The 13,083-nt window shown below is 49.2% G+C and overlaps 1 protein-coding gene across 11 annotated transcripts in view; it reads left to right on the plus strand.

Moving 5' to 3' along the window:
- The first annotated feature begins 12,055 nt into the window (after window positions 1–12,055).
- Window positions 12,056–13,083, plus strand: part of CD276 (CD276 molecule) — a 31,170-nt gene continuing 30,142 nt past the window's right edge. For 2 of the 11 annotated variants that reach the window (XM_077939820.1, XM_077939821.1), the window contains exon 1: window positions 12,056–12,638. In XM_077939820.1, coding sequence (XP_077795946.1) covers window positions 12,157–12,638 — 482 coding nt within the window. In that variant the 5' untranslated portion in view covers window positions 12,056–12,156. Of the gene's footprint in view, window positions 13,079–13,083 lie in introns of all 11 variants that reach the window. The other 9 variants (XM_077939826.1, XM_015142678.3, XM_077939829.1 and 6 more) reach the window with 9 other exon arrangements.

Here is a 13,083-nt window from a genome sequence, read left to right on the forward strand (position 1 = left end):
ATTACAGTCATGAGGAAGCCTGAATTTGGGAAGCAGCCAGGGTCTGGTGGCTTCAGTCGTGGCTGGGGAGCAGCTGAAGAGAGATGGGTCATGAGGTGGGGCATAGACCCTGGACCTGGAGGCCTGGATTCCTGCCTCTCCATAGCAGCTCACCTGCCCAATTATGATTTTGTCTGCAACCCTCAAAGCAGAGCAGGGAGAGGCTGTGTGATTATTACTGTTACAATCACTGCTTAAAATCAATGCTAGGTGTTCCAGTAGATCAATCTCCCCCTAAATCTTCACCCCTCTTCTTGGGCTCTGCTCACTCTCACCTCCCTCACTCTCAGCAGATGATCTTGCCTCGTACTGTCCTTTACAGGAAAAATGAAAATGAAGCCTTTGGGAAGCTTTCATGAGTTTCACATCTCGTATCCTTGTTACCCTATTCTCACCTCCTCCCATCCAGCCCAAGAAAGGGTGGTCCTCCCCAGGTACTGGGCCCTGCCCCTTTCTGCTTCCTTAGAAATCTCTACATGTCAATTATCATGACCCTTCTCCCTCATGGGACTTACCTGTTTCCTCTCTCCTGGTACCTTCCCATGGGTACATAAATATGTTTAGGTCTCTCATATCTGGAAAAAAGCACCAACCACAGATAGAAGAAAATATTTGCAAATTATATGTTTGATAAAGGACTTGTATCCAAAAATATACAAAGAACTCTTAAAACTCAACAAGAAAACAAACAACCTTATTAAAAAATGGGCCAAAGACCTTAACAAAGGAAGACATTTAGGTGGCAAGTAAGCATATGAAAATATGTTTCTTTTTTTTTTTTTTTTTTTTTTTTTGAGACGGAGACTCGCTCTGCCACCCAGGCTGGAGTGCAGTGGCCGGATCTTAGCTCACTGCAAGCTCCGCCTCCCGGGTTTACGCCATTCTCCTGTCTCAGCCTCCCGAGTACCTGGGACTACAGGCGCCGCCACCTCGCCCGGCTAGTTTTTTGTATTTTTAGTAGAGACAGGGTTTCACCGTGTTAGCCAGGATGGTCTCGATCTCCTGACCTCGTGATCCGCCCGTCTCGGCCTCCCAAAGTGCTGGGATTACAGGCTTGAGCCACCGCGCCCGGCCAGCATATGAAAATATGTTTCACATCAAATGTCACTGGAGAATACAAATTAAAACAATAAGACATGACTACACACCTATTGAAATGGCCAAAAATCCAGAACACTGACAACACTAAAAACTGGTGAAGATGCAGAGGAACAGGAACTCTCATTCATTGATGGTGGGAATGCAAAATGGTACAGCCTCTTTAAAAGACTCTTTTTGGCAGTTTCTTTTCTGTTATTTACTTTTTTTATTTTTTTATTTTTTTAAATTATACTTTAAGTTTTAGGGTACATGTGCACAACGTGCAGGTTTGTTACATATGTATACATGTGCCATGTTGGTGTGCTGCACCCATTAACTTGTCATTTACATTAGGTATATCTCCTAATGCTATCCTTCCCCGCTCCTCCCACCCCACGACAGGCCCCAGTGTGTGATGTTCCCCTTCTTGTGTCCAAGTGTTCTCATTGTTCAATTCCCACCTATGAGTGAGAACAAGTGGTATTTAGTTTTCTGTTCTTGTGATAGTTTGCTGAGAATGATAGTTTCCAGCTGCATCCATGTCCCGACAAAGGACATGAACTCATCCTTTTTTGGCTGCATAGTATTCCATGGTGTATATGTGCCACATTTTCTTAATCCAGTCTGTCATTGATGGACATTTGGGTTGGTTCCAAGTCTTTGCTATTGTGAATAGTGCCGCAGTAAATGTGTGTGCATGTGTCTTTATAGCAGTATGATTTATAATCCTTTGGGTATATACCCAGTAATGGGATGGCTGGGTCAAATGGTATTTCTAGTTCTAAATTACAAAACTAAACATACCCTTACCATATAATCCAACTTCCTTTGTTAAATGAGGAGCAATCACACTTCTCAGTATTTAACAAAGGAAGTTGAAAAGTTATACCCAAACAAAAAACCCTGCACATGAATGTTTATAGCAACTTCATTCACAATTGCCAAGGACATCCTCTTGTCCTTCAGTAGGTGAATAGATAAAAAACTGTAGTACATCCAGACCATAGAATATTATTCAGTGCTAAAAAGGAATGAGCTAGCAAACTGTGGAAGGACTTGAGGAGAACTTAATGCATATCACTAAGTGAAAGAAGTTAATCTGAAAAGCCTAGATACTGTATGATTCCAGCTATATGACATTCTGGAAAAGGCAAATCTATGAAAACAGTAAAAAAGTCAATGGTTTCCAGGAGTTGAGGGGAGGAGAGGAATGAATAAGTAGAACACAGACTGTTTAGGGCAGTGAAACTACCCTATATGATACTATAATGGTGTAAACATGTCATTATATATTTGTCAAAACCCACAATTTGTATAACACCAAGAATGAACCTTCATGTAAACTAAAGACTTTGTGATGATGATATGTCAAGGTAGGTTCATTGATGGTAACAAACGTACCCCATAAATTGATTATCGGGGAGGCTATACCTGTGTGGGACCAGGGGGTATATGGGAAATCTCTGTATCTTCTGCTCAATTTTGCTGTGAACTAAAACTGTTCTAAAAAATAAAATCTATTTTTAAAAACAACACCACAACATTTTCCATCCATGTACTTGTCAACTACTGGTCTTTTCATTTATCCACACTCATGCTACAAGCAGTTATTAGGCACTATTCTAGGTGCAGGAATACAGCAGTGGACAACAAAGTCATCACTCAAATTCTATGGAGGGAGATAGGTAATAAATGCATAACCGAGTAATATAAAATATTGTTAGAGGGTAAATAAGTGCTAAGGAAAAAAAATCAAGCAGAGTAAAGAAGTTGGGGATGACCAAGGCTGGGGATAGTGACACCACTTTATACAGGGTGGTCAGGGAAGGCCTTCCTGGAAAGGTAACACTTGAACAGAGACCTGGAGAAAGTGGGGAATGAGCTCTATGGACATCTGGGGAAAGAATGTCCCAGTCAGAGGGAAGAGCAAGAGCAAAGGCCCCGAGGCAAGCATGACTGGTGTATTTAAGGAGCAGTAAAGGAAGCGAACACAGAGTAGAGGAAGCAAGGGGGAGAGAGATGAGATCAGAAGGAAAGCACAGAGCCAGATCATGTACGAGGATCATATAGAACAATTGAAGGACTTAACTTTTACCCCAGAGAATTCTGAGCAGAGGAATGACTTGATTTGCCTGCATTTAAAGAGGTCATAGTAGCTGCTGTGTAGAAAGTAAACTATAGAGAGAAGAAGTGGAAGGAAAGAGACTAATCAGAAAGCCACTGCAATACAGGTAAATGAGGATGGCTTGGATTAGGGTGGTAGCAGTGGAGATCAGAAAGGTGCTCCTGGTTCTGGATATATTTCTAAGGTAGGAGCCAGTAGGATTGTTGTGTGGGTTTTGCAAGAAACAGAAAAATCGGCTGGGTGTGGTGGCTCATGCCTGTAATGCCAGCACTTTGGGAGGCCAAGGTAGGTGGATCACGTGAGGTCAGGAGTTCGAGATCAGCCTGGCCAACCTGGTGAAACCCCCATCTCTACTAAAATACAAAAAATTAGCTGGGCCTGGTGGCAGATGCCTGTAGCCCCAGGTACTCAGGAGGCTGAGGCACAAGAATCCCTTGAGCCCTGGAGGCGGAGGTTGCAGTGAGCTGAGATCGCTCCACTGCACTCCAGTTTGGGCTACAGAGTAAGACCCCATCTCAAAAAAAAAAAAAAAAAAAAAAAAGAAACAGAAAAATGAAAAATAAAGGATGACCGCAAGGTTTTTGCCCTGAGCCAGAAGAAGAATGAAGTTGCCATCACCTGAGATGGGGAAGACTGCAGGACAAATGGTTTGTGGTTTGTTTTGGTGGCAGTGGGTAGGCAGGAGGATGAAAATCATGAGTTTGATTCAATACAAGTTAGTGAAGATGTTGAGTAGGCAGTCGGGTATACAGAATTAAAAGATACAGTCCAGGCCGGGCGTGGTGGCTCAAGCCTGTAATCCCAGCACTTTGGGAGACCGAGACGGGTGGATCACGAGGTCAGGAGATCGAGACCATCCTGGCTAACACGGTGAAACCCCGTCTCTACTAAAAAATACAAAAAACTAGCCGGGCGAGGTGGTGGGCGCCTGTAGTCCCAGTTACTCGGGAGGCTGAGGCAGGAGAATGGTGTGAACCCGGGAGGCAGAGCTTGCTGTGAGCTGAGATCCGGCCACTGCACTCCAGCCTGGGCGACAGAGCGAGACTCCCTCTCAAAAAAAAAAAAAAAAAAAAAAAAAAGATACAGTCCAAGCTGGAAACTTGAATTACAGCGTTCTCAGCACACAGATTGTATTAAAGCCGTCAGACTGGATGAGATAACCGAGGGAGTGGGCCTAGACCCAGAAGAAAAGAGTGTGAGTACTAAGTCCTGGAGTTCCTGTACGTTAACGGGTTGGGGAGAGGAGAAGGATCCAGCACAGGAGACTAGAAGGAATAACCAACAAGGTGAGAGAAAAAGCAAGAACTTTCTGTTCTAGAGGCAGAAAGTGTTTCAAGAAAGGTAGTGAATGATTTGGGAGATAGTGAAAAGACTGATGATGCAGGAGAGGAGAATTGCTGGTGTGATTTCCTGTGTAGGCTAGTTGTGCAAGAGGAGGGCTGACCTGAATGGTAGCATAGGGAGGGAAGGCAGAGGCTGTGGCCCAGGTGCTCTTTTCTCTGCTCCCAGATCTGCTCTTTGCGAGGTGGCCTTCCCCTTCTGCCCCCTGCACTTGACCACTTTCCTGGTGTCAGACTCTGCAAGCAGCACCACCAGGGTGATTAGATCAATGTCTTCCCAAGTGTGTATTGTCTTAGAGAAGGCCAGACCTGGGCAGGTCCCTGATGCCTTTCACTTATCAAGTTCTTCCCACCCTTCAAGGTCAGTATAAGTCCACCTCCTCTGCGAACCCTTCCCTGACCTCCACAGCCTCAGCCCACACCGCTTTCCCCTCTCCTTCCCTCCCATTCCTCCTTTAAGCTGGGCATTGAGGAGCATCCTTGGAGTCCTAGGACAGGTGAGGACAGGAGCCCATTTCAGCTGCGTTTCCACTTATCACCAGGAGGGGGCTCAGAGTAGCAAGTGCCTGTGTCAACCATGATGGAAATAACTCGAAGAGGAGTAGGGAAGTTGGAGACTGTTAATTCCTTTTTGGCCTTGCAGGCTGCTTGTTCTTGGCGCTAGCCTGCTTCATTAGTCCTGTCTGCTGCAGGGCTGAGGGGGAAATTCTGATACTCTCAGTGAGAAATGGTGGCTCAGGGTTGCAGAGGAGCTTTGGGAGGACTCTGAGAGGAAAAGGCCCAGAACAGTTAAGCTACCTCCTCTGGCCACATGGTTAGTTCGTGGCAGGGATGAGAGGTGAGCCCTGGTGTCCTGGTTTTCAGCCTACTGTACTGTCAATGCCCCTTCCCGCCAGCCAGGGTCAAGGCATTCACTCCAGAGTTCAAGCCCTCATTCAGCTACAGCATCCCAGGTGGGAGTTGGGGAGCATGAGTGAGGAGCCTGGAGGAGAATGAGCCAGAGTTCCTGCCCTAAGGGAGCCCTCAAAATGCCTGGGGAGATATGACACATGGCTCGGGTCAAGTGGAGAACACTGTGGGCAGCACACATCAGAACAGACCAAGGTTGAAGCTGGCACCTGCTCCTTGGAGGAGGCTTAGGGAAGTAAGTGGATTGGTCCAGTTTGAGAGGACAACCTCTGATAGACTCCCTCCTCCTAAGCTGGGAGGAACCGGACTGTGTGAGTATTTGTGGAGGGGTGGAGAGTGATGGAGAGGGGCCACATTTCGACAGCAATGCTGACCCCAAAGAATAATGAAGGGCTGGTTGAGGAACTACTAGGGTGAGGGGAGAAACTCTGGCTGGAGTCACTCCTCAGAAGCCACACATCTGGCTGCACATCTCCCTGAGTAGACAACGTCAGTGCTGCTGCTCAAGTTCCTGTTTGGAAACCCAGAGCCCATCCCTGTTTGCCTGTGAAGGTGCCAGGTTCCTGCAGAAAGTCTGCTTATAAAGGATTTCTTTTGAAGTTATGTTTGTGATGGTCTCATCATGAGAACTGAGGAAGGAAGAGGAGCCACATATGTTATTTTGCTGAAAGTCCTGTTTTAAGAAAACAAATGCAAGGTTGTATTCATGAATAACTGCTAACCACAATAATGGAAGAAGCAGGTAAGCCAATAAGATATAATACCCCATACCTCAGGTAGTAACTTTGGGTGAGGTAGGCCAGTGGGCAGGAAGCCCTATGTCTGGTGGCAGAAGCAGGGTGGGAAGGAAACTGAAAGAGAACTGAGCCTTGGTCACTGACTGAGGATGCTGCAACTCACACATCCTGCTTCGTGGCCTGGCTTGTCTCGAACTGGGTTCTTCCCTAGCACCAGTAACCCAAGTGGAGACCTAGCAGCAGCCAAGACATGGTGCCAAGTAGGGTCACTTTCACTGCAAAATGCCTATCTCCAGGACAGAGGGAGAGTGGACTGAGAGAAGCCAGGGAGAGAAAAAGGGCGGAGATTTGCAGTCGGTTGTCCTGCCTCAGGGATTAGGGTTTACATGAAGAACTGCAGGTGAAGAGTGCTCCATTAAGGAAGATTGGATACACTGTTCTCACCATTGGGGCAGTTAAACCTTCCCTTGAGTCCATTTGGTAAGGTGCCCTGAAGATGTCTAGGCATAATGTCGCAAGCCCAGCTGAAAACAAATACCACAAAGAGACCCTGTAATTCTGAAAACAGCAATATTAGCACTTAAGATTCAGCACCTGGCTTACTCCTGTAGTCCTAGCTACTAGGGAGGCTGAGGAAGGAGGATTTCTTGTGCCCAGGGGTGAATACAAGGCTGCAGTGAGCTACGATTGTACTACTGTACTCTAGCCTGAGTGACAGAACAAGACCCCATCTCTTAAAAAAAAAAAAAAAAAAAAGGATTAAGCACCTGGATTGAAATTCAGATTTCTGGATTCCATGTGGTTTATCCACTGTCTTCCTTAAGAGGGCCATCACCACTGGCTTGTGAGGCTGGGCACTTGTGAGGAGGGGCACTTGATCTTATTCATCTAGCAGGAACCTTTAGTTGTTCTGGTCAGTGCCTGCTTCTCTGAGCCTGTCTTGGGGCAAGCCTAAGAGCAGGGCCAGGACTAGCATGAGGTGCCTGCACCTATGATGCAAAACTGAAGGAGGGTGCTCACTTTCAGGTCAGTGCGAGGGCAGAGCCTGTTCAGTTATTTGCATGTGAGAGCTATTATAAATAACAACTCCCAATGAGATAGAAGAGTTCCCCTGGTAGCATGGTGCTGTTTTTAGTCTGTTCTGTTGTTTTGTTTTTTAAACTCTGTCCAACCCTCCTATGTGGAGGACCTCCCACCTTCCTTCCAACTTACCAGCCGCAGGACACAAACGCTGAAATGGCTTCCTGGTATTGGGAGTGTTGTCAGCCCAGGTTATAGTAAAGAAATTGGAAAGAGAAAGGGGATTGAATGGTTCAGTTTCACTGGGGACGAGGAGGAAGACAGATAATGGAAAGGGTGAACAGGGAAAAAGAACAGAGGCTGGTGAGTCAGAGAGAAGCAGATAGTTAGAAAAGACTGCGTAGAAGCTCTTTTGTTATGTTGTTGTGTATGTATTAGGGCCTTAGGGTTGTGAAGTGTTCCCCGGTGATCCTCCTTGGAGGACCCGTTCCTCTTTCATTAGGCTGCTCCTGTTATTTTGCTTGCCAGACGCTTCCAGCTGGAATTAGTTGGTTCTAGACATTTGAAGCCTATTCCAAGACTCAATTCCCAGGACTAAGAAACTAGGAAGCCGGAACCTGCAGTGGTTGCTATGCACCGTATTCAATTTTGCACCGGATTCAGTCATTTGAGAGAAATGTGGTTGCCTTCAGTTTAGGCTGGATGGAACAGCTCCTGATGGCACCCTATGAGTCCTAAGTGAGTGGGCAGAGTGGAGTGTGGGTGGGTGGCCTTTGCCAAGACATCAAGGATTTGAGGCCTAAAAATGCAAACAACTTGGGAAGTAATATGCACCACCCAGCCTGAGGGAAGGGAGGCCAGTGCCAAGATGTTGGCTCAGCATCACAGTGATCCTCGATAAAATCCCCAATCCCCACTTGGGCCTTAAATCCCTGACACTGCCAAGAATTGATTTTTGTTTCTTAAGGAAGCAGTCAAAATGAATACATTTTCAGTATCATTCTTAGGAGAGGCATCGCAATGTTTCTGAGCTGCTTTCTATGAGATGGACTGCTTAGCTGCTCTAAAAAGACCGAAATGTCTCCATAGCTTACACTGTACAGTTTGCTTTATTTAAGTGTATTTAAATAGATGAGCGAGACACTTTTCCTTTTGTATGTCAAAGGAGGCAAAAGGAAGTTGTCTCCTAATTTCAGTCACAATTTGTGCCCTGAGGAAAGTTATAATATTCTATTGTATGGATACACCACATTTGCCTATCCATTCATCTGGAGATGTAGACACTTGGTTGCTTCTACATTTTGCCTATTGTAATGCCACTATGAATATGAGTGTACGAATATCTCTTTGAGACCCTGCTTTCAATTCTTTGTGGGTATGCCCATAAGTGGAATTGCTGAATCATATAGTAGTTCTATTTTTAATGTTTTTTTTTTTGAGACAGAGTCTCACTCTGTCACCCATGCTGGAGTGCAGTGGCATAATCTCAGTCCACTGCAACCTCTGCCTCCTGGGTTCAAGTGATTCTCCTACCTCAGCCTCCCGAGTAGCTGGGACTATAGGCGAGCGCCACCATGCCTGGATAATTTTGTATTATTATTTTTTTTTAGTAGAGATGGGGTTTCACCATGCTGGCCAGGCTGGTCTTGAACTCCCGACCTCAGGTGATCTGCCTGCCTTGGCCTCCCAGAGTGTTAGGATTACAGGTGTGAGCCACCATGCCTGGCCTATTTTTAATGTTTTTGAGGAACTACCAGACTGGTTTCCATAGCTCAGGGCTGCTCCTGTAACACGCTTTCCCCAAAGCCTCCATCAGTGTTTCATTTCCATCTCATTTGCCACACTGGGTCACGTGACTGCCTCTAGCTGCAAGTGGATCGGAGAACCCATGTATTTTCAACCAGGCATAGAACTTCTTAGAACAAATGCTACACTCTGTTGGTAAGGAAGAAGAAGAGAATGAATTTTAGTGGACAACTAGCAGCCCAAGGGCAAATGAGAACACTGGAGGGCTTCACGTAGGCAAGATACATTGTGGCATTGTGGGAGGATTTGCGCTTTAGAAGGCTCTCTCTGGCAGCTATGGACTGAGGAGTCATAGTCAACAGAATCCGTTAAGAGGCAATCCAGTGAGGAGTGATGGGGGCTCAGATGAAGATGGGGTGGCAGTAGGGTATTCAGAAAAGGGATGGATTCCTAAGATATTCTGATATTGGCAGTGGGAAGGGGGAAGAAGTGGGAGGGAGGGAGGGATGAGTCCAGGTTTTGAGCATAGTCCTTCCTGTATATCTAGAAGGGGAAACCGGTTTGGGGGACAGGTGATAGTTCAATTTTGCACATGTTCAATTTGAGGAACCTGCAGGATGGTAGGTAGATAAAAAGTAGGATGAGACTTGTCCCAATCTGGGTCTTTTGGGATTGGTTTGTGACCTCCTTGGGGAACTTGAAGCAAAACTGGAGATAGCACATTCTGAGTCATCTACTCCTGTGCTGGCCCAGGAAGCAGGTTGTGGGGAGGTGGGGGGTGGGATGGATAGAGGTGAGAGGGGTAAGGCTGTTGTCCAGAAAGAATGCATGAAGACAACCTTCCATCTTGAGTTTTTCTGGTTCTGATGGGAATCTCTGTGTAGCTGCCCCATTCCTGAGTTCCCAGGGACAATCAGACAAACATTCTCTGAACCAAGGAGGCCCCTGCATGATGGGATGGTCATTCTAGCTATCTGTGTCCAGATCCAAGTGTCTGAGTCTCAGATGAGCTGGTCCTACACACATGCTATCTGTGCCCTGCCCAAGCTGTTTCCCCTTCCTAGGGGATCAGAGCCCTCTCAATCTGCTGCTTCCAGGGATGAGAGCCAATACACCTTTCCTTCCCTCCTGACCTCTGCCCTTGAATGATTATTTTAAAATCTCCCCCCATAGACACACTATAAACTGCTCTGTGATGTTGCTTCACTGTTCACCATGGCTGAGTCATGCCAGATTATAAATCCCCTAGGACAGGTCCAGTGTCACCACTGCAGGGCACAAGGCACAGGACTGACTCTTTGTGAAGGGAAGGAAAGTAAGTTTCTCTAGATCTGTTCAACGCCACCTCCGGGGTCCTCCAGCAGGGCTCCTGGCTCCCTCAGCCCGGGCACACCTCTCCATGTGATGCTTCTTTCCTAGGTTGCTGGGTCAAGTGGAGGCTACTCATCCTGAGACCTGTAAGGCCAGACCCAGGCTGGACGAGGCTGGATAAGACCTGGCAGGGCAGCGGGGAGCAGCGTGGATTTCTCCAGAGTTCCTGGAGGTCGTCAGGGACAAGACAGCTGGGCCTCTCTGCCGCCATCCCTAGGAGCAGTCGGCAGTTACACAGACACAGCTGCTGTGTGATTCAAAAACACATACGCACGAAGACTCAAATACAGAGTTGCTTGAATGTGTTCACAAATATACACACCTGGCTGGGCGTGGTGGCTCATGCCTGTAATCCTGACACTTTGGGAGGCCAAGGTGGGCGGATCACGAGGTCAGAAGATTGAGACCATCCTGGCCAAAATGGTGAAACCCTGTCTCTGCTAAAAATACAAAAATTAGCTGGATGTGGTGGTGCGCACCTGTAATCCTAGCTACTCAGGAGGCTGAGGCAGGGGAATCGCTTGAACTCGGGAGGCGGAGGTTACAGTGAGCCGAGATGGCGCCACTGCACTCCAGAGTCAGACTCTGTCTCAAAAAAAAAAAAAAAAAAAGACAAAAACCCCCCACAAATACACACACCCATGCACCACCACCCCTACCCATATACCATATGCACACTTAAATTCAGAGGGCAAATCCTGGTTTCTTCCTTCATAGCTATGTGTCCCCAAATTACTTAATCTCTTTGGGACCGGGCGCGGTGGCTCAAGCCTGTAATCCCAGCACTTTGGGAGGCCGAGACGGGCGGATCACGAGGTCAGGAGATCGAGAGACGATCCCGGCTAACACGGTGAAACCCCGTCTCTACTAAAAAAATACAAAAAAATAGCCGGGCGAGGTGGCGGGCGCCTGTAGTCCCAGCTACTCGGGAGGCTGAGGCAGGAGAATGGTGTAAACCCGGGAGGCGGAGCTTGCAGTGAGCTGAGATCCGGCCACTGCACTCCAGCCTGGGTGACAGAGCAAGACTCCGTCTCAAAAAAAAAAAAAAAAAAAATCTCTTTGTATCTTAATTTCCCTATTTCTGATCTGCAAAAAAGAGGATAATAATGGTATTCACCTCAATGAGTTGTTGTGAAGATTAAATGAGATAAAATGGTAAAGAGCTTACAACAGTGGCAACACATGCAGAGAGACACACACGTTTTCATACTCATTTCTCAAGCCCTGCCCAGTACTGCCACTGGCACTGGTGGTGAGTCTGGCAGCAGTACAAGGTTGGAGTCCCTTCATCCCTCTGAGCCTTGGTTTTCTCATCTGTGAAATGGGAATACTATCTACCCGGTGGGGCTGTCCGGAAAATTAAAGAGGCCCAGCATGGAAAGCTCCTAACCTAACTCTGGCCCACAAAAGCCTCCCTACGTTTTAGCTGTCACTGTCCCTGTGAGGAAGAACAGATCCAAGAACAGGTGCAGGGATCGGCTGCACCACGGCAAAATCTAGACAGGCCCGACCCCCATCTCCTCCTAAGCTGGAGCGGGGCCCTGTAAGGACAGAGCCCAAGGCCACTAGGTGTCAGGCCTGTTGGAGCCAAGTCCGGCCAGCAGTCTGGGGTGGGGCTGGGGGCAGGGCTCGTCGGATGGCCGTGGGTGGAAGGAAAAGAGGAAAACCAGCTCAGTGGAAATTGTCCTGCGGTTGGCTCAGGCGCCCACGACACTGTATTTATAGAGAGCTCCCTGCAGCTCTTAATTCCTCGCAGTCGAGTTAACCCTTTCTGGGCTGTGGTGCCAGCATGGTGTGGAGGAAGAACCCAGGACTGGGGTCGGACAGCAGGATTCCAGCGCTGTTCCGCCGCCAGTCGATGACCAGTCAGTCACCTGTCCCCTCTCGCAGAAAGGAAGATTCAGCTCTTGGAAGTGTGGGAACGGGGTGGGGGATGGGCAGCGCTCTGCTCCCGGAGCCGAGGGTTTTCCCCGCCAGGGTCAGGACTGGGGGCGGGGCGGGGCGGGGGCGGGGGCGGGGGCCAGGCAGTGTGCTCTGCCCAGCGGGCTGGCTCAGGCCTCGGTCCGCAGCAGCCGCCGCGGGGCCAATCCGGCCTCAGGGACGCACCGAAGCCGCCTTTCCGGGCCCCAGGCGGATTCTCCGGCCCGGCCCGCCCCGCCCCTCGGACTCCCCGGGCCGCCCCCGGCCCCTATTCGGGCCGGGCCTCGCTGCTGCGGCGGCGACTGAGCTAGGCTGGGCCGCGTCCCCAAGTCCCAGAGTCGGCGCGGCGCGGTGAGTGCTGGCGTGGCGCGGGCGGCGTGGGGTGGGGCGGCCTTTGTCTGCTGCGGGCCGGGCCCAGAGCCTGCGGAGGTCCGCAAGTTCCCGCGCCGGGCTGCAGAAGCTGAGCGGGGGTGCCTTCCCTCCGGGCTCCCGCTCACCTGCCCTCCCCCGGGTCCGGGCGGTCCCCCGCGCACAGGAGCCCCGGGAACCGCGGGCGCCGCTCCTGCCCTGGGCTGTGGGGCCCGCGGAGAGCTGGGGGCGCCCGGATCCTATCCCGCCCCACTTCCCTCGGCCAGAGAGGGGCCCCGGCGCCGTCGGACCTGCCGACCCCGGAAGCTGCGGACCGGGCCGGGTGGGTGAACGCGCTTTTGGAGGCCCCGGGTCTGGAGCGGGCATTGGGGCAGATCTGTCCCGTGTTGAAGCTTAACGAAGCCGCCGGCCGCGGCTCGGAGGTTAG

Source organism: Macaca mulatta, chromosome 7 (assembly GCF_049350105.2).
Source record: "Macaca mulatta isolate MMU2019108-1 chromosome 7, T2T-MMU8v2.0, whole genome shotgun sequence".
NCBI classification, from domain to species: Eukaryota; Metazoa; Chordata; class Mammalia; order Primates; family Cercopithecidae; genus Macaca; species Macaca mulatta.